The sequence below is a fragment of the Neopsephotus bourkii genome, unplaced genomic scaffold, assembly GCF_033783945.1.
Source record: "Neopsephotus bourkii isolate Nb327-2 ecotype Australia unplaced genomic scaffold, CSIRO-AGI_Nbou_v1 NB_873, whole genome shotgun sequence".
In the NCBI taxonomy this organism is placed as follows: Eukaryota; Metazoa; Chordata; class Aves; order Psittaciformes; family Psittacidae; genus Neopsephotus; species Neopsephotus bourkii.
In genome coordinates this window covers 2642021-2664073 of record NW_026901367.1, presented here as the reverse complement: position 1 = coordinate 2664073, position 22053 = coordinate 2642021, and the positions used below count along the sequence as shown (strand labels likewise).

The 22053-nt window shown below is 45.8% G+C and overlaps 1 protein-coding gene across 1 annotated transcript in view; it reads right to left on the bottom strand.

The window, feature by feature from the left end:
• Positions 1-21951, bottom strand: part of ZC3H6 (zinc finger CCCH-type containing 6) — a 28503-nt gene extending 6552 nt beyond the window's left edge. The window contains exons 1-8 of the mRNA XM_061356897.1: positions 21240-21951; positions 10135-10315; positions 8801-8926; positions 7476-7731; positions 5762-5883; positions 3280-3396; positions 1695-1806; positions 277-386 (exon numbers count right to left, since the gene is read on the bottom strand). Coding sequence (XP_061212881.1) covers positions 277-386; positions 1695-1806; positions 3280-3396; positions 5762-5883; positions 7476-7731; positions 8801-8926; positions 10135-10315; positions 21240-21331 — 1116 coding nt within the window. The 5' untranslated portion in view covers positions 21332-21951. The remainder of the gene's footprint in view (positions 1-276; positions 387-1694; positions 1807-3279; positions 3397-5761; positions 5884-7475; positions 7732-8800; positions 8927-10134; positions 10316-21239) is intronic.
• Between the last annotated feature and the right edge of the window lie 102 nt (positions 21952-22053).

The window sequence follows — 22053 nt, the reverse complement described above, 5'->3', positions numbered from 1 at the left end:
TACAGACTCCATGCAGACATCCACAGGCAGGGGCACAAACGAAGTTCATGGACAGAAACATGAGTTGGGAAAATCAACAAGTCTGATATGGCTAAAAATGACTGCTAGGAATTCCTAGTATTGAACCTGGCCACAGACATGTGAAAAAGCAAAGGGAAGTTTACCATCATTAGTGCTTAGCATCACATTCCCTGAGAATCACATGGGAATTTCCAGCAACCCCCTCCCATTGTTTTTAGCAGCAACCCTCCTGTTCCCAGGGCACAAACTGCTCACCTTATCCAGCAGCTCTTTTGTTTCTGCAGTCAGGGGAGCATGAGAAAATTTGCACTTATCTCCTTGATAGCACTTTGCTCCTGTGTGATAGAACTTGCAAGGGAACTCATGTAAGCACTGTGTTAAGGAGTCCTAACAAAGGCTCATCTCTAGTTCGTGCACTCAGGCAAGTCTATGAAATTCAGCTCTCAATCATCCTTCAGTTCTTCACTCTTCCAAAGCACTATGCTAAGAACTTTGACAGATAATAACCAACTTACACCTCCCAGTTCCATCTAACATTCCACTCATGATTACATTACTGTGACCTTAATGCTATTTTTGACTCTATTCTAAAATTGTGATTAAAAAGTGAAGATCTGCCCTGGTTTGAGCCCAGCTGGTAACTCAGAACCACACAGCTGCTCGCTCACTCTCCCCCCTTCCTCCCCCCAGCTCCGGGAGGGATGGGAAGGAGAATGGGTAGAATGTAACTCCCACAGGCTGAGATAAGAGCAGTCCAGTAACTAAGGTATAACACAGACCACTGCTGCTACCAATACTAATGATGATAAGGGAAATAACAAGGGAAGAGAATACAACAGCTCACCGACCGATGCCCAGCCTGACTCGAGCACTGATCTAAGCCTTCTGGGTAGCTGCCCCCAGTTTATATACTGAGCATGACGTGCTGTGGTATGGAATACCCCTTTGGCTAGTGTGGGTCAGGTGTCCTGTCTCTGCTTCCACTCGGCTTTGCCTCCTCCCTGGCAGAGCATGAGACTCACAAAGTCCTTGGTCAGAGTAAACATCACTGAGCAACAACTAAAACATCAGTGCTATCAGTGCTGTTCCCAGGCTGAAAGTCAAAACCACAGCACTGCACCAACTACTAAGGAGAAGAAAAATTACTGCTACTGCTGAACCCAGGACAAGGGCTCAATTCCACAGCAGAATCATAGAACCCCAGCCTGGTTTGTGTTGAAGGGACCTTAAATCTTATCCAGCTCTGACCCCTGCCACAGGCAGGGACCCCTTCCACTGGAGCAGCTTGCTCCAAGCCCGTGTCCAACCTGGCCTTGAGCACTGCCAGGGATGGGGCAGCCACAGCTTCTCTGGGCACCCTGTGCCAGCGCCTCAGCACCCTCACAGGGAAGAGCTTCTGCCTAAGAGCTCAGCTCAGTCTCCCCTCGGGCAGGTTCAAGCCATTCCCCTTGGCCTGTCCCTACAGGCCCTTGTCCAAAGCCCCTCTCCAGGTTTTTTGCAGGTTCACAGCTGTTTCCTGATGCCCCCCCCGCAAAAATATAATCTTTGTGTATTAAATCTACAGAGTCTTTGGTACAGTCTTTTAAGAAAAAAGAAATAGCCTTAAAAATCACATCACTAAAGAGTAAATATAAACCTGCAGTTTAACTCAAGAATTACTTTTTAAAGGATATTGTGCAAATAAATGCAATTCTCTCCTTTGGTGCAGTAACCCTGTATGTAGAACTTGCAGATCTCCTTCTTCTTCTCAATCTCTGCATCATGATCGAATTTACACTGCTCTCCCTGAAAATAAAGCCAAGAAAACCCATTATCCACCTGAAATGCTGAGTAATTCTACTCAATATTTAAAGAAAAACATCCTCCTTTGCTGAATTGCAGCTTTTTATCTTTACTAACACAGAACAGCATTAGAAACAAACTAAAACTGTGATTAGGGGGCTTGGACACAGAGAAACAATTCCTGAATTGGGACTTAAAATACAGGCAGTGTTCACAGGAAACAAGCTGTTCTTTCAGTCCCAGTTCTCTTCTCTGTCTCTGCTGGCTCTTTGCAATAAAAAGATATTTAAACAAGTATTTTACTAATATTGTTTTCCATATAGAATCATAGAATAGTTAGGGTTGGAAAGGACCTTAAGATCATCAAGTTCAGTTATGGATCAGAAAACCTGATTCTGTTTTAAGGAGGGGTGAGAGAACTTGAAGTCCAAAAGTATTAAGACTCTTCCACAGAGGAAAAATAAGAGTCCAAATAATACCAAGTTTCTACCAACTGTATCACACTACACATTAGGGTGTAGGGTGAGAGGTTTTATGCACAGTTTTTGTAGTGGTTTTCATGAAAACCCCACTAAGACTATTTTTTTTATTGTTTTAAAACTGAAGGTGGCAGCAAATCCTCATCTCACTGAGCAGGACACACTAGAACACAGAAAGGCAGCAACAAATCGGGGTTCCTTATTGCTCCTGGTTTGGGAAAAAAAGCATTTTTACCTTTATTTTCACCATCTGAAAAAGAAACAGGATGTTCTACCTCTAAATACAGAGAGGAACCATACAGAAATGACACACACCTTGAGGAGCATGCAGTTTCTCTCAAGTGTGGTTATAACTGACTGAACTACTCTGACATCAGAGCATTCAACCCCCCAGCAGCATAAATAGGCTTCAAAATGAAGCAACAGCAGTTCATTTATGGAGTGAGAGATTGTGTTGGAAGGGCTTTGAAGCTGACTGCTCTGAAGAGCATCCTCTTCTTTCTGCTGCCTGCCCCTTGCTGCCTGCAGGAAGATGATTCTCTGGTAGGGGAACTATTGCTACAACCCCACTTTTTACTTGGGAGAGAGAAGCAATTCAGCATCACTAAGCAATTCCTTCAATGGCTCAAAATTAACAGTGGCTCATAAAGAGAAACAATCTAAGGCATTCAGAATCATTGCCTATTGACACACTCTACACTTGTAAGACTTGATGTGTATTTACAGGATACATTAGCAGTGTGAGTTTCTGATACTAGCACAGATGTTTGTACTGTCTATACTAATAAACACAGTATTTTGGATAGAATTTGTTGTAATTCAAAATGTGTAACATGTTTTTCCGTAAGTTGGCATTTATTTATCAATTCTCAAAACATTAAACACCAAAACACTGATTTCAACACACGTTTTCTCTGCATCAGATGAAGTAAACCAGAACAGAGCCTCTTCCCCCCTTTCTTCACAGCAAAGCGGAGATCAACAAGTGCACAATTACCTTAATACACCTCCCTTCCAGGAAGTATTTACAGATCTGTTTGCCTTTGTGTTCCACTGTGTGCTGATTTATGAACTCCTGGCTCATGTTCACCCACTTCTTCACTGGTTTGCCATCCTGTTAAGAGAAATGAACATCATGCTGATGCTTTCTTATTAAGCACAATTGTGGAAACATGAAGAGCACACCTGGGGCACCAGTTACCCCAAAATGTGATTCACTTCACCATGATTTAAGCTCTTAATTATTATACCCACAGCTTAAATTATAGGTAAATAAATACTTTTTCTCAGCTGCTTTAATACACGTTTATACCATGATGGAAAACAGAGAGGAAGCACAATTCAATCATGATCCAGCATGTGAGAATTATTATGCACTTGGTGAGGCAAATAATTGTTCTCTCATGAGTTGATTCCCATGTGGCATCTGCTCTTGGGATAAGCCAAAAACACAGTGGAAAACCCTAAGCAGGGAGTATGGGACGGTGCTGAGGGGACCTCATGCACCTAGTAAGGGCAATGGAAGCCTTTAATGAATTGCTGCCTCTGGCACTGCACCAGAGGGTAGAACACACCTTGTCTCTGCAGTGCTGGGTTGTTTCCAACCAGTCTGATGATAGAAGGAAACGGCCTTCTCCCATTCCCCCATGTTCACAAAGATGAGCAGGGACCCGAGTGCTGAGTAGGAGCTTCTGGAATGGCTGTGGTTCTCCACAGCCATCCCACTGCATCGTGAGCACACCAAGTGTCTGCTCCCATTCTGCTCAGCAGATTAAGCAATGTCACACAACATTAACACTAAGGATGAGTTGCAGATTTTGCTGACACTGAGAAGCAGAAATCTTTGAGCTGGAAGTGCCACTTTCACGGATTCTCAGGATCCATTTGCTCCTCTGAGCACACTGAATCCAGAGAAATCTCAGCTGCTTCACGCAAAGCAGCTTTGAACTTAATACCTGATCCTCTTCAAGGTCATGCAAGTATGACATAAACAGGATGCTCCAAGTCTCTGGCAGTAAATCAGTGACTGTCCCACACCACAAGGCTCTTGAACCAATGGACCAAGGCTGAAACCCATGGAACCTATGTCCCATTTCCTTATTTCCCTGTAGGCAGGAGCCCAGCTTTTTGCCTTCTGCCTGCTGGGACCTGCCTCCACCCTTCCCCACAGCCTGGGAGATGGCACTGGAGGACTGGGCATGCTCTACAAGGAGTCCTACAAACAAAGCATCATCCTAACACATCAAAGAGGATCTAAGAGATCCGGGGAAGATCTGATCAGGACCACCCAGCAGCCCCAGGGAGTTTGGCCAGCAGAGAACATGGCTGAATTCTCCACCACCACATTAGTGAGAAGCCAGCCATGCGCATTCCTGAGGGCAGGAGGGAGCAGAGCCACAGACATTTCAGACTTAACATGAGGTGGCTGAAGTGTATTCCAGCCATGGATGGATTTGACCCATTAATCACTGGTTTGTACTGGTTTGCATTTAAATGAAGACTGAAGTGAGACATTTACAACTACTTGCAAATACTGAACACTACATTGTCTCTTAATTCCTGTGCAGAGAATTACTAGATGAAAACCAAGGTCAGGTGTATTTCCATTTCCACAGTCACAGCCGTGGAAAAGAAGGAGAATTCTTTATGATTCAGATGGAAACTAGAAAAAAAAATGTCCATTTTCTTTGCTAGTAGTAGCATTTCATTTCAGATATAGCTAACACTGAAGTCAATGGACCACTCGAAGCCAAAGCCCATAAACCACTTTCTGCTACTTGTTCCTATTTACAAGAAAAACAAGCAACTTACTATTAATTTATCAATTATATTTTGTACCTTGAGTGTTGGGAAATTCTAGGAAGTTTCTAGATAAGATAAAAAAAATCACAGAATCCCAGCCTGGTTTGTGTTGGAAGGGACCTTAAAGCTCACCCAGCAGGGACCCCTTCCACTGGAGCAGCTTGCTCCAAGCCCCTGTGTCCAACCTGGCCTTGAGCACTGCCAGGGATGGGGCAGCCACAGCTTCTCTGGGCACCCTGTGCCAGCGCCTCAGCACCCTCACAGGGAAGAGCTTCTGCCTAAGAGCTCAGCTCAGTCTCTCCTCGGGCAGGTTCAAGCCATTCCCCTTGGCCTGTCCCTACAGGCCCTTGTCCCAAGCCCCTCTCCAGCTTTCCTGCAGCCCCTTTAGGCACTGGAGCTGCTCTCAGGTCTCCCCTTCAGGAGCCTTCTCTTCTCCAGGCTGAGCCAGCCCAGCTCTTTCAACATGTGTCTTGTCCCCTTATACCTTCCTTCTGATCTGTGAAAACTGCTCACTGCAGATACTTTCAGGGAGGGAAATTCTCCTCCTCTTTAGGAGCCTGTTGGGCCAGTGTGGAGCTCTTGGTAAAGATATGTCTTTTGAAATACTCTTCTGTTAAAGCAAAGCATCCAGTAATCTGCAACAACCACATCTGGAATCTGCCTTTAATTGTACATACCTCATGAAAGCCATCGGAGCCTTTGTTGCCTCCTCTTCCCCTTCCACGATCTTTACGCTTCAGTTTCTTTTGCATCCCACGCCCTCGACCAATATTGTAGTTATTTCCTCTTTGAGAAATACCTGGAAAACAGAAATTACCTCTTCAGATCACCTCAGAAAGTAAAGAACAATGGTTGTCTAGTGACATTGAATACAGACAAACCACACTAACCAAGTCTCTCCCTTTTTGCAGCCTAAATACTCTCCTGAATGACAAGCCAGCAAATACAACTTCACCAGCCAGCTGTAACCCTGTGCCTGCTCCTTGAAAAGCTCTCCACAGCAACAAACAGTATGAAATCAATCTTGTCCCAAGCAGCACTCACCATTGGAAATGCACACGTGTTATTTCTAACCAGCCCAAATACCTGAAGTACTGTTTGGTCACTTTCTGAACCAGAAATAAAGGGGTACAGTTGGCACTGGGTTTAGTGCATGATTTGTTGTCACATCATGCAGGAGACCTGAGATCTTAACCTAAGAAATGTGAAAGAACTGCTACAAATATAGAACTGTTTAAAGGGAACTGTCTGGAAGGCTCAAGACTGCAATGATGCAGCCAGCAGCACAGCAGGAGTCATGGCCTCAGCTAACACTACCAGAGTATCTGCTTTCTCCTGGATCTAAACCCAAAGACAACCAGCTACAGAGTTCCTGCTTCAGGTGCCGGCCACTCTAAGACAGCAAGGCCAACTGCAGTAAAAAACACCTTGACTTCATCTCAGATGACTTGCAGGCAGAGATTTGGAAGCAGTATTGCCAAGCAGCACATGAAAAGCCATTTCTGCCTCAGCTAAAGAGATCCTGCCAATCTTTTGCCCATTTATTTCATTGATTGAACCAAACCAGAACCAAACAATAAATCTTCACTGTAGTAAATGGAAGTCAAGTTGCTACCTCTGAACAACACACAGTATCTTCCTGAGAACCACTACAGTATTCATACTGTCATACAAAACCCTGCTCAAATTGACTGGGAGTCAAACCTTAGCCATGATTCAAGGGAGAAGTCCTCCTTAAGAGGAGTAGTTTTTCACTGGGATTCATGTCAGTCAAGCTTAAATGCAAGAAGAGTTATGAAAAGGAAAATAAAAGGACAGCAGCATAGTACTTGTACTACTACACAGTACATAGTAATACTTCTGGGCATAGTAACAGAAGTATTCAGGCACCTACCAAAACTTCCAGATACTTAATTTTGGGGTGGACTACATTAGATTTTGGCATTAACACATTTACATTCCTCCCCCCCATCAAATCCCATTTCAGACCTTCATAAACTACCACCAGAAAGTCCCTTTGCAGCTCTAGGATTTCTTATCACAGACTGTTTTGGGTTGGAGGGGACCTTAACACTCATCCAGTTCCAACCTCTCTGCCATGGTGGGGGTAGGGGGGTTGGAAGTTACTTAAGCAGTTACACAACAAAGACCTTGGCTTTATTTCTCTCTTTACTATGTACACACCACTCAACTTGATCTTTTTCTTCAACACATGCACCAATGTGACCACATGGCATTGGTCCTTAATGAACAGCATCATCACTGATGGAAGGCTGTAAGCTCGCAGGAAAGCCACCACTGCCAGATCTGAATTCAAACAACCTGAAGTGATGCCCAATACAACTGGCATACACCAGCTATTGCTACAATTAATGATTCCAGTTCTCTTACCTTTCTGGACCCCTTTCATGCCCTGCTTTTTCACTGGTTCCTTTGGGAATGGAGGTCCCAAATCAGTACTGGAGGTCTCTTTAGCTTGCCTGTACTGTTTAAGCTGATCAGCAAAATCTTCATCCTTTTCCTCCTCATTGTAATTCCCAAAGTTTTCATCACTGTAGTGACTGTAGTCATCATAGTCCTTACTCTTGACATTCTTTTTATGCTGCATTTTCTGTGAGCTCATGTAGTTTCCTGACACGTGCCCATGCTGTGGAGAAGGGATTGTATTGTTCAGAAGCAGCTCAAGAGCTCAAACACCCCTATAAACCCATTGGGTTTATGCTGGTGTATTGTCATGCTCTCTACCAGATTTGCACAAGCAAACATCAGTAATACACAGTGAGGAATAGTCATGCAGTAAAAATTACTACTTTGTTTCTGAATGCATCAAAATAGGGAAAAAAAGATAAAAACCAACAGCATCAGCATCTAAACTCCAGGAAACTTTTCAGTTTACCATACACACTTCCAAGGGTTGTAAGTGCCACTTAGATGAACTACGCTTAAAATCATTTTTTCCCTTCACAAGCTCCAATCCTGACGATCCCAGACACAGATGAGACACTCTGCCCTGTCTCTGTCAGGATGAAATACTGCTTATGGCCACTCCTAAGCCAGCACTGGCCCTTCTCCTGTTCCTGCAGATGGGATCTTCAGTTTGTTACTAGATTTGGCTGGCCTAAAGGTTTCTGGAATGGTTTTAGGTTAAAAGGAGAAGCTCCTCTCCTCTGAAGTAGCAGAGTTCCATCAAGCTACTCTATCACAGCTTCAGAGCTTGATGTTCTGTGCCACCCAGTGGTCTCAGGAAGGCTACTGAGGTGCACAGAGTGGAAAAGCCAGGACAAATGGAACTATCAGAATGCAGAATCAACTCTAGATATTTAAAGGTGGCTTTTCAGGGGCTGCTTCCTCTTAGACCAGTCTAAATCACAGAATCACAGACTGATTTGGGCTGGAAGGGACCTTAGAGATCATCTAGTTCCAACCCCCTGCCATGGGTTGGACACAAATCCAATGCAGGCAATAATAAAGATACCTTAATTGTAGCCTGATGGAGTTAAAAATGGTATCAGGCTTGCTTGTATCACCTACATTCATGCCACAGATCATGCTTTACGTCTGGAAACCTCCTCAAGGAGACAAGAACTAGATGTGCCTCCAGAGGCCTATGAGAATGGGTACTGCCATCAAATCAGCCTCCAAAACCCCAGCAGTTACACCTGCTTTTCTAAATCACACCTAATAAAGACAGGAGAAATCAGCTTAAACAGTACTACCTGACTGAATGAGGAATCATAATCTCTGTATGAAGAGCTGCCACTCTTTTTATGTGGCCTTTCTGTACGCTCAATGTCAGAGTCATGGCTGTAGTCGGAGCTGTCATCACTGGATGGGGAGTTATGCTGAAAAGAAGAACAAAATAGCTCTCAACTGTTGTGTAACTCTCTGTGCAACTGCTCTGCTGTACAGGAACTTCAAGGAAGCATTAGCCTAGTAAATGAAAATGCGTTTTTAACTCTCACAAAGCTCTGCTGCTGGGGGAAGCTAAAGCAAGCACTCTTTGATGCCGCACTCTTCGCATCAGGGAACGAGATCTGATCCAAGACTGCCACGTAAACCTGAGGGCTGTGTGGTTGCTTTGGATTGTACCTGCTTCCTATGGGTCTCTCTGAGCCCTGCACCTCTGCCACCCAGCAGGGATGCTGCTGGAAGGCTAACAGATCTGGGAGATGGCTAGAAACTGGCACACGGCCACAGAAACAACCTGCAGTCTGCTGTTTTCTGCAGGGAGAAAGCTCAGGTTTATTCTAGGCCACTATTTTGTCCTGCACTTAAGTTGGTTAAAGTCACATTATCTTAATGAACCTCACTGAAGGGTTCACTGAACCAGCCTGAAATCTTTTCTTCCCATGAGAATAATGAGCAAAAAAGTTAAATTGATAAATTTATATTAAATTTAATCCTAAAACGCTCGCAAATCTCTATGGTCCAGCTGCCACTGTTGCTGCAAGTGGCCAGTGCTTAACTTACACTGCTGCTTCAGATTTAAACAGTTTAAGGGAGTGGCTTAACACTTCATCCTCTCTTGTCAGAACTACCACGACCACTGACAGGAGCAGAGAGTAAAATGCTCACAAACGTCAGCATTTTGTAAGCTGCTATTAAAAGAAATACTGAAATAAGCATCCAGTGAAGATGTGTGTCAGAAATACCAGTTACACCTGCAATCTGATTCTGTACTTTGATATTAACAGAGGAAACCCAAGTTTATGAAATGCAGTGAGGCAAAGCAAACATGTGAGTTTCCAAACTATGGTTTCAAAAGTGCTATGGTTGGGTTATTTAACAGTTTATGTCTCTTAAACCACATAAACTGTCACTGGAATGTGTGAATATGCACTTCCTTCCATGTGCCAGAAGTCTATTTAATACACTAATTCTTTAGTACTGAAGTGCATTGGCGAGAGAGGAACACCCCAAACCTGCCCTCAGACACCAAAGATTGCCTAAATAGTAATAACAGCATTGTTCTTCTCTTAATTCCTTGGCTTCTTGGCTAAACCTATCATTAAAACCAGCACCTCCACCCGCTTGCTTTGCATTTCCCCACCTTATGCTTATCCCGTCTTCTCCTTTTGGATTTCTTCTTTTCTTTCTCTTTTTTGCGTTTCTTCCGTGATTTCCTGTGTCCTTTCTCATTCTTCTGTTTATCATCACCTTTTGAACCATGTTCTTTCACATCCTCATAGGCTGCATCATCTATTTCCCCATCTTCCAGCTCTCCATCCTCTCTGTAGGAGGAAACACATCAATACAGTAAAATGCCATGCTATGATCCCTCTCATCTGCCCAACAGCACAGTGAAAACACCCCCAGTTCTTTGCACCAGGCACATTTTTATACATGCGCTTATGCTTTTTAATACATGGAACACCCCAAGAACTACCAGGATTTAAGAGTTTTCTTCAATAGCTAAAGAAAAATGGAATGCAAACCATTAAATGGCAAAATTAAGAAGTTTTAGAACTATGGTTTGCTTCTTTTTAAGGTCTTCTCTTCCTAAATAGCTTTTTCCAGCCTAGATAAAAAATACAGCACTCTGTTGCCATTAAGCACAACTAAAAGGTAGTTTTGAACCACTTCTAGAAGTGCTTCCACTACAGTGCTGTTCCCTGCATGGTGTTGCTTGCACAACAGATGTGATCACAATTAAAGGCAATTCAACCTCTCTGAAACCATAGAGGTACATAATGAAAGGAAGCAGTTGGGCACTGCAGGAAAAGCAATGTACAGTGGGTACAAACACATGTCCTTCAACAGCTCCTGGAAGTGAAGATGAGACCCAGATATCTAAGGTGGAATGGCCAAAGCCATGAGCAGTTTGAAAAAGAAGAGTTAACTTAGTAGTAAGGTGAATCCTTCAAAAGAAATCAGTAGTAGACAAGGAATTGTTAACCTCTGAAGACTGAGTAAAAACATGAATACAGACACAAAAAACAACACTTGAGGTGCTTGCAAACCAAGCATCAAAGGCTTGTGCTCATCTCTATCAACAGGGAAAAACAGTTTCTATGATTACATGAAGCTTTAGTTAAAGTTCTGTCTACTGAAATACTTTGCCACAAGGAACCATGTTGCCCAAACACCCATTTCTCATCCCTATTGCAGACACTCTGCTGGAGCAATTCCAGCTCCTCTGCCACTGTTTGGTATTAGCTGGGGTTTAGCTGTGGAAGAATCTGCTGCTTTGAGACATTTGTACTTGGCTCTGTATAATTATTCCTACATTACTGCTGCTTCAGGAACTCAGCCTTTGGAGGTATCACGGGAACTTAGGGAGTCAGTGCTTAGTTTTTACATGGAGATTGCTTGGCAATGCCATCAGTGCCTGAAACCCTCCCTCTGAAAGGACCAGCTTCAGCAGACGGTGGGGCAGGAGGAGCACAGCCTGTACAAAACTATACTAAATGCAAAAAAACAATGACTAAACCAAGACTAAAGCAGTGCTGGGGGCAGTAGAAGGTATGAGGACTGAAGCAGTAATTAGGCTTTATTAAATTGCCTCATAATTTATCCACCTCACTATGATCAACTCTGCTTGAAGGCACTGTGAAGAGTAGGAAGGGGGAAGAACTCACCAGGAAGCAAAAGACCTAAGGCTCCACAGTAAAACCAGTCATTAAGAAGAGAGAAGCAACCCAAAGCTGGGATTTGATGTAACAGGAGCAAATGGCTACGGCAGGGAGAAGAAAAGGGCAGGGAGAAGAAAAGGGAAGATGACAGGACTGCTGTAACTGGCACCTTGTGTGCCCTGGGGCTTCTTAGAACTAAATATGCTTAACAACCACAATGGGAGAAAGAAACATCAAACCAAAACCGATCAGGATATGAGTACAGATCACTGATTAGCCAAAAACTGGATGGGAAAACCCCCACATCCAGATGATCAGCTCATATAAAGGCTTTGGGGAAAACCAGAGGAAACCCATCCATTCCAAGGTACCACCTCTTCACCTTTAGTTCTCAGCTACTGGTGGGATGCTACAGCACAGCAACTGCCTATCCATCACCTCAGGGTAGCCCACTGCAGGCATGCAAAGACAGGTTATGGGCATCTGAGCCTCAGGGAGATGCTTTGCTGTGTTACACGACGGAGAAGGGGACTCTAGAACATTTCTAAGTGACACACAAGGCCAACCAGCTCACTTAGTGACTGGAAATACAGGAAACTCTGCAATAAGGGAGAAAATCATCTTCTAGATGAGTACTGAAGATGGTTTTGCTGAATAGCATGAAGTAACAGGACTGGAAAGAAGGAAAGCTTATAAGAAGCTTCCAAATGTCAAAATATTAAGAACCTGGCATTTAAGAAATCAGATTTAATCTGAGTAAAAGATTCTGCCATGGAGGGTGTCATTTAAAGACCATCATTCACACTGGTGGCAGTAAAAGGAGCTTCAGGGCAGGTAGTGAGTGATCCTGCAGGACTCGCTGAAGCAGACAGGACAAACTCATGGAAAACAAGCCATGGAAGACACGGCTCTTCCCTCCAACATGCCGAACACACTGTGGGGAATAGGAGAACAAAAGGGAGCTTAGAGAGTAGGCAAGAAGAACTGCTCAACTGCTGTTGTTTAAATTCAGCTACACTGCAAATGCAGCCATCACTGGGTCTGCTCCTGGCCTTCACTGGGAAACACTCGGAAAAGGACATTACTTTTAGTGCAAACACAAAGCAGCAGGAAGCTATGAGGTTTTGAACAAATAGTGGAAATTAACAGTAATAATTACAGTGATCAGAATAAAGGTTTGCCCATGGCCAAATGGGCACCGAACACAAAGCAGGGGCAGCTTCAGAACCCATTTCTATGTGATTTTGGTAAGGTGCTCACAGAGATCTGCTCATACACAATCCTTACACTGCCTTGCAAAGAGCCTAACATCAAGATATTCCTGTACTTCAGAAGAGAGAAAGGATCTTCAGAGTATGTACCCAAGCATAGAATAACTCCTGTGTTCAAGCACCACAGTGGCCTTTATCTCCAGCATTCCCTGAGAAACTCTGGAATGCATCATACAATAAATATCCAAAGGAAGCATTTGTCCCATCTTTCCAGGTTAATACAGTGTGCTTAGAGTAACTGGAACACAAATACTTAGGGAACACCTGCAGCCATTGGGAAAAACAATCTTTCCTACTCTGACAACATGAGCTCAACTCCCTCCCTAAAGTATTTCTGCTCTTAAATATGCTCTTTAGGAAATGCCCGCTGGAAATGCTCTTTAGGAAATAAGGTTGTTCCCAGTTCCTTTGGGAACTGCCATTATGGATTTATACTGCTGGGATGCATCCAGGCCTTCATTAACTTTCTAGGTAAAACGACTATGCAGGACACCGGTAACACTACCCTTTGGATTGCATTCCAAAGGGAAGCTTACGGCAGGTTTTCCTTTACTCCCCCAGTGCCTACATTCTTTCCACAACATCCTGGAATTTTCCAAGCACTGAACTTCAAGAATGTACAAAACCAGAACAACAGAACAAAACCCAAAAGGAAACTCTGGATAAATGTGATTTGAAAATAAAATGGAAAAAAAACCCCACCATAATTTCTTGGAAATCATTGAGTTATTCCTCAAAGAAAGTTCACCAAAGTCATAGGGCAGAAAAGTCCATTTTATAGGATTTTTCCTGATTTAAACCCAACACTGAGCTGTTCACTTGTGTACCGTACTGGTGCTGTGCAAAGTACAGCTTCTTGCTTACACAACACTCCACAGTGCCTGCTATCAGTGTGCTTCTGGCATTGCTGGAAGCGCCTGACCCACAAACACCAAAGTCTGCTTGATGTGGACAAACAGGGAAGCGTAATTTGGCTCTTTTTCAAGACTCACTTCCCTCTCAACTACCCTGCCCGGCAAAACAATGCACCACCAAAGCAACCTCCACTGACACAAGGCCAACAAGCTGGGGGGACAGCCCATGGTGCCTCACAACACACACCTCAGGAGTCAAGGACAGCCTCTGTGCTGAACCAACACCCCTGGCAAGCTGTAACTGCTGCCATGTGGTTTGTTCCTGGGTTCCAGATTGGGATACGCAAAGGCTGAACTAAATCTGAAGCACCTTCTGGTTAATGGGAGCTCATCCGGACCTGTTACAGGGCAGATGTGCGGTATGAAGTGCTGGCACAGGACACAGCAGGAGAGGGTACCTCACCTCTAACCTGAAATCTCAGCTAGCACTACCAAGCCCTTCTCATTCTAGCATGTTTAAAGTCCTTTTGGAAGAGAAACAGAAGCACCTTCATTAAATACCAGTTTAAATTGCTCAGAGGCGTTCGGATGCTGCTGCCTGGCCTACCGGAACTGTTCATAAAGAGCCCCTGATGATGACTTATTGCCATATGGTCCCACTATTTCCTCATGACCCACAGGATGGCAAATGCAATCCTGCAATGCAAAGCACAGGAGATGCAAAATAAAGTAACACCACATAGACTCCATGAGTTAAACAAATCCTAAGTAAGCCAAAGGCAAAGGCAGTGATGTTTCCTACCAGCCCCTGTACAAGGAGTAGGTACACACAAAGAACACTTGGTTCTTCTCCAGATGCAAGAGAAAGAACTAAAACCACTGATGGATCACTCCCTCTTCCACCATCTCCACATACTTGGAGCTTGATGGATACGTGAAAACGGAACTAGAAAGTGTTTCCACTGTCCCCAGGGTATTTCTAGAGCACCTCAGAAATGGATTACAAAGGCAGGGAAGCCAAATTATCTTTCAGGGAAGAATCAATTTGGTGAAGTCAGTGAAAAGGCAGTTATGCAAATATTTGGGTAGGGAATACAAATCCACACCTAGAGTAACTCGCTGTTACTCTGGTGTTTACTGTTTGGTTTCTAACATTCCAACCCAGCTTTAACTCACCTCTCCTGCCCTCAGCCCCAGTCATTTTTAAATAGCATTCTTCACGTTCAAACAAAAGAAGATTTACAACTCAAGCTCCAGGACACAAAAACGAGATGCATTTTCTCAGTACACTGACAACTGGAGGTTTAAAATGGTGTAAGTAAACTAAACTGGTTTTCCCTGTGGGAAATCTTCCTCTCAGAAGCACTGAGCACACATGCAGACAGTGCAGGAGCTACAGAACCTAACTTACATGAACAAAATCATGCAACCAAAACGTGAGTCTATCATAGAACCATAGAAACCCAGCTTGGTTTGGGTTAGAAGGGACCTTAAAGCTCCTCCAGCCCCAACCCCTGCCAACACGAAGGGACCACTTCCACTGGAGCAGCTTGCTCCAAGCCCGTGTCCAACCTGGCCTTGAGCACTGCCAGGGATGGGGCAGCCACAGCTTCTCTGGGCACCCTGTGCCAGCGCCTCAGCACCCTCACAGGGAAGAGCTTCTGCCTAAGATCTAACATTATTTTCTACAAATTATTGTATTATATTTTCTTATATCTAACATTCTTATATCAAACATTATTTTCTGTCAATTCCTATTTACATAGGTTTGATACACAGTTAAGGAAAAGTCTCATTTAAAAGAATAACATTTTGGTTTACAACATGATGCTTTGATTTTATTCATTTTAGAGCGAGGTGTCCCTGCCCTTGGCAGGGGGGTTGGAACTTGATGATCTTAAGGTCCTTTCCAACCCTAACTATTCTATGGTTCTATGATTAGAATAAACCTTAAAGAGCATATGAATAGACCAGACTTCCCCAAAGCACTACCAACATGAGATAAAGTGTATAGTAGAAAAAACGAAAGGCTGCAAACACCTCCCTTTACTTCTTGTACCCACAGAGAAAGGACACAGCAGCAAGAATGGAAACTTTAAACATGAGCAGCTCTCTAACACATTAAATAATGCCTTATTTTTTAAGAAGCTGCTAATTCCTGGCAATAACCAAGTATTACTGCCCAAGAAGGAAATCAAATCTGTTTCTTCCTGAAGTGGATGCATTGTTAAACCTTAACCTCTTCTTTCTGTGATCAGTTCTAGAAGACAGAAGTTATCAGAAAACACTGAGAATGTTCAAAACCTCATCTTTGCATAAAGAAACACCAAGTTCATTCACACACCTCCTCTTCTGCTGACCTCTGAGTATGTGTGATCAGGACACATAATGCAAGAGACAGAGTTTAAACCTACGGGAAACTACTTGAGCGCTTCTGGCACTGGTCAACATGTATTTAGTACAGAGGCCTGACACCCCTCCTGCATCATCTCCTCTGAAGTTTCCTTTGGGTATATTTTTCTTAGTGCCCTACATTAGATTTCTATTCTAACCCCTTTATTCCAGCTCCCCACATACTGCTGCTGCACCACAAAACCCTCTTGCTCATACTTTCCATCCAGAAATACATGATGCTGTGCAGCACTCGTGACTGCACAGATGGGCATAGCCATCCCACCAGCTCATGCTTCCTGTCTGTTCACTGTCACACAATGAACCTGCAGTACTCCCAACAGGTAAGATTTGGGTGCCATGAACTTACAAAGAGGACAATAACTCATACACAAGTTGATGACATGAAAATTTTAAGTCTAAAATAAGTTCTTAACAGTGCTAAAGTGTCCTAGACACTGTGACACTAAAGAATTTATGAATGGAGGCCCTCAGTGCCATGGGTTAATGGGGGCCTCAGCACTGCTGGGGTAATGGTTGGACTCGATAACCATAAAGGTCTTTTCCAACCTGGTTGATTCTGTGATTCTAAAATGAGAATGAATAAAGAAAACACCCACACAAGAAGGTGTTTGTGCAGTTAACAGCACAAGCTGCTGTGCACCAAGGATCAGCACTGGCTTCTTTGACAACATCCTGCACTTCCAGCTGCACATTAGCTTCAGCCACTCTGCAAACATGAGGTTAATCTACACCAAGGCAGTGAGCTGCAGCACGCAAAGTTACACACCAGTGAGCTGGGACGGTTTTAACCTCTGCCCTGCTTTCATGCCCAGGGCTGGCTCTAACAGATACTGTGCTCCCACAGCGTGGGGGAAGGAAGTGGAAAGACGGCAGGGCCAAAAATAAAGCTTCCTGTGGTGGTACCAGGGGGCAATGAGCAACTTCTGGGCAGCCCACACTGTCACCCTGCTGCCCATCCATCTCCAGGCTCTGGGGCTTAACACTGCAGAAGAAATCAGAGCTCAGAGAGGCCACCTCCTCCTCCCCAGAGCATGAGGGACCCAGCAGCTGCCATGTCTTGCCTCCTGTAATGTTTGCTGGATGGCAAACAGCCGTGTTTGCCCTCAGGGCAGATTTGGGAGCGATTCTCTCTCTGCTTCCTAACGGCAAAGCAAGTTTTGAAATGAGGCTGGAGAACAATAAATCACTGCAAGGCTGCATTCAGTGCTCACAAACAACTCCAGCTAAACATGGACACATTCTTTGGTGATTAACTATTACTGACCTAAGGAGGAATAATCTCTCAAATCAGCTCCCAGCAAACATTTTCAAACCGAACTATGCACACGTGGACAGCAAGCAGCAGGTAAAACAAAAGAGAAGCATTTAAATTGTCAGTTTAAGATGGATGGAAGGGTTGTAGGAAGAGAGAGCAGTGGGGCTGAACAATAGGAACCAGGATTAGAGGGGATCTTCAGCCCTTTGGCTCCACAAGTGCTTCCCTGATCTGTACAGCGCTGGTAAAGCTGAAGAGCCACACGGCTCGAGACAAGACACAGACAAAGCCACGTGCAATAGGACACTGACTAAGCAGTAAAGGAGAGAAAGTACAACTAAGGGGTGTAACAGATTTCAGTTTGCTGTTACTCATCTGCTACAACCCCCGCTTGGGGTTTTCCCTTCCCTTGCCACGGGCTGTAATTCAGAAGAGCAGGTCTCCATTAGGGTGAACCAGCCAGACCGGTTAGAGCAGCAGCTTAAGTCGTGCTCGCCCAGGCCACAAGGGCTACGCTGGGAAGGGAACAGGCAATTCCTAAGGCAGCTGGAAGAGGAAACTGGGAAAACAAAAGGAATGGGTGGCTGGGTGAAGTCTCTGGCTTATCTGGATGTACACAGGGCATGTGTGGCTGGCAAAGGAGAGGCCTGCAGCAGTCACACAATCGAACACTCCAACTACACTTCATAAAGCTCAGAATCAGTTTATCTTGTGGAATAATAAAGGGACTGCACCAACTGCAGTTTGAATGTAGAAACTGTATGAAATACACAATGGGGAAGTGGACAGTGGGGATTAGCAGGGTTCTGGGGGCAAGGAACCTGACATGCAACAGACAAGCCTGGCTCTGAAGTGCTATTTCCAAACACCCCTTGTGAAAACCTGGATAACTTCCTGCAAAAAGTCCACAGGTCACTGAGGTGCCTACTCCAGAGCTGTCCCTAACACTGGATCTCCTTTACTGTGCCACGAGCATAGAAAAAGGGGCCTGATTCTTATCCTGGCAGTGCAGCTCCTGCTGCAGGAGCCCTGCCTGCACCCCTGTGATCTGCGAGTTAACATCCCCATGCTGAGCCCTCTGCCAGGTCACTGCTATTTTTACGGCAGATAATGGGATAAGGCATCTCCAGGACGGAGATTAAATGACAGCAAAGCAGAAATAGCCAGCACCGACCCAGTGTTTTAGACTGCAAAAATAAATGAACTGCAAGTTACTTTCTGAAGTCTCTGGCACCGAGTTTAAAGCCAGAACCAACTGTAGCACGAGTCCTTCTGCCTGTAAGAGCTCACTGCTAGTCAGAAACCAAAGTCCACACAAGATTTCAGCCCATGCATGAGGACTGGATTCTATTTGTGGCAAGTGTTTAGTTCCTCTCTTAGGCACGTGCTTTATCTACAGCATAGGGCAAAGGTGGAACAATGTCCTCAAAATAAAGAGTTTTAAGAGCAGTCAGAAGCCCCCAGCCCTGCAGATGATGGTGACAGCAGCCACAACCTCTCACAAGGATCAGCCCTTTGGGAGACAGCAGGAACTTGCACATTTACCCACAGTTCCGTGTGGATTTGCTGTACCCGAGGTTGGCAGCACCCAGCCTCTGAGCAATTTCTTACCCTATCTCCCTACATAAAAGCAATCCCTCATAAAACCTGACCTCCCAGGAAACACCAACCTTTTACCTGTGTGCAGAAAGTGTCAAACACTCCATCAAACACAACGTCTCCACAATGAGTTAACTAAAAACAACTCTAAAGTGAAACCCTTCCTTCCTTAAGCAGGTGCCTGTCTATAAACATTAAAACAAGACTGGATTAAAACAATCTTCCAACTGTAAGTTGCCCAAGCATGGGCAGAAAAGGGGTTTTACCATTGTCTACTGCTCAAAAGCACTAAGCAACTTCTTTAGAAGTCCAGAGAGTGGCTCAAACTCAAACTAACTGCATGTTACCAGAAATGGCTGTTCATTTATGCCGCATGAATTGACCTTATCTCTTAACTGATTTCAGCAGCTTCCTGTTATGGGCTGCACCTACTGAGCTACCAGTGCATAAAGAACTGCCTCCCCTTTGGCATGGTTTCTGTGGAGGGGAAAGATCCTGTTTCTCTTTGGGCCTCCCCAGCTGGTGGGGAGATCTTTATACACTGCACGAAGTTCATCCTTTGCTCACTGATATAACACAAAGACTTCCATTTGGGGCTTCCTTCTTTTTTACCACCACTCTGGGGGCATGAGGAACACACTTCACACGTTTCAGATCACAGGGGAGCAGAAGTTGTACAAGCCTTGCTTACAAAGAGCATTACTTAACAGGTAAATGTGTTTATTGTTGAACCTCCTGCTCTTCTGAAATGAAAACATTATAAAGCCATGTTTATTTGACGTTACCCTGTATTTAACACATCCATTAGACTCTCAGGTAGTAGTTATTTATTCTATTCCACCGGTTACCAGTGTAACAACAGGCGTAGCGGTGAGGAGAGCTGGTGAGAGGAATTCTACTTGTCACCAGGGCACGGGGAACTCCCAGTTAGGACAACTGTGCTCCCAGCAGCACAGGGGGTAACGGGGGCTCGTCCTCACCGAGGACTTGGAAACACAAAGTATTTGCAACCCTGAAACAGCAGAGAGGAGCCCTAGGACCACTCTGCCTGCTGCTGCTGCACAGTTCTAACAGGCACATCCAGCAATCCCAGCGGACCGCTGCTCTGCTTGGACACAGCACTCCTTTGGAACACAGAGCATGACTCAACTTACGCAAGTAAAAGCAGGGAGGTGAAACCGAGAACCGGCAGCTCCGAGGTCTGCCCTGACCCTGTCGCTAAACCACAGCACCGGTTTGGGACCAGTCCCTCAGCTCTGTGTGGCCCTTCCACTTCATACCACAGGCTCAGTGACTCTTCCTCCAGCGAGGGAACGCTAACCCTTTCCTGGTGGGTTTTATTTGCTCCAGTCCTCTGAGCCAAGCACCAAGCAGGGCTGTGGAGCTGTGTGGGGAGGGCAGCCGTGGCAACCCAGCAGTTCTAACTCCTGCAGTTGTGACACGGGGAGATGAGGACTGAAGGGCTGGTCCCTGCCACCCTGGCACTGTATCTTTGGAACTAGTTAGGCAGGCCAGGGCTGCGTGGAGGAAGGGTTTGAGTTTCCAGCAGCTGCAGGAGAGAAAGGGAGGGAAGGAGGGAGGAACAGAGGTCCTTTCACCAGGACTGCGCATGGGGACTGAGAGGTGGCAAAGATAACGTCAGTCAGAGCTTAATTTGCATAAAAAAAGATCCAGTTAAATGGGGAAGGTGTAATCTGGCAAGAAAATGAGGTTAAATATGGCTCTGGTGAGAGATTCTGCTATAAACAAAACCAACCAAAAAGAGGAAACCCCAGCTCAGAGCACCCTTTCCTACCTGACTAGCAGCGCCAGGGCAAGGCAGGCAAAGAACAATGGTGACATTCAACAGACACCCCCTGGAAAGTGCAATTTATGGAAAGAAATGGAAAACAGTCCCCGTCCCCAGCCAGAATAAATAAATGAAGATGTAAAAAGGCATGCATTCCAAAAAATAACCCCCTGCTAATAATATGCACTTCTAAAGCCAGTGTCACCCCCCTCCTCCCCTCCTCGCATCCCCCCCCACCACCACCACCCCGGTCCTCCAGCCTGAAGGTGACCTGCCCCCACAAAAACATCGTTAACCCCCTCGGCACATTAACACACAGCATCATCATCATCATCATTATCAGCATCACCCCACTAGTATCACCATTATGAGAAGCGGAGAGAGAAGAATGTTACTCGACCTTTCGTCCCCTGCATGTTGCCTGTCAGAGTCGGGCATGTTTGGGTCAAAAACTGGGTTTGGGGGTTTGGAGAACAGGCTTTCAAAGGCCATTGTGCTGGCTGTGGTGTGGTGAGGAGGAGGGAGGTGGAGGCAGGCAGGACACTGCCGCTGCCCGTGGTGCGGAGGGAGGAGGAGGAGGTGGCGGCGGCGGCGGCGGCGCGCACAGCCGCTCTGGGGGCGGCTCGGTGAGGAGGAGGGTCGGGTCCCTCAGTGAGGAGAGATGATGAAGGTTTCACTCACGGTTACTTAGTGAGACACTAACGGGCACTCAGTGCAGGGCGAGGCTGCACAGGCTGAGCCCGGCCGCCCCGCGCGGGCAGGCGGAAGAGGCGGCAGCGGCGGCGGCGGCTCGGAGGAGCAGGCCCGGGGCACAGGAGAGGACACACACACGGGGGAAGGGAGGTGCTGCTGGCCGCTGATGGCTGCCCTAATTCTTCCTTACAAACATGGCGCCCGCTCGAGCCGCTCTCACAAAATGGCGGCAGCGGCGGCGGGGCGGCGGAGGACGAGGACGGCGGCAGCGAGCCCCGCCGCTCACCCCCCGGGCTGGCTCCGCGGCCGCCACCACCGCCACCTCCTCCACCACCACCACAGCGTCTTCCGCGCCCGCCGGGGCCGCGATGGCGTCGCCTCACGCTGCCCGCCGCCTCCCGTCGCGCTCCTCCCACCGCCGCCGCTCAGCCCCACCCCCCCGCGGCGCTGCGTCACGTCGCCGGCGGGGACGCCTATTGGTGGAGGCCACACGCCCGTCACGGCCGTCGTGACGTACGGCG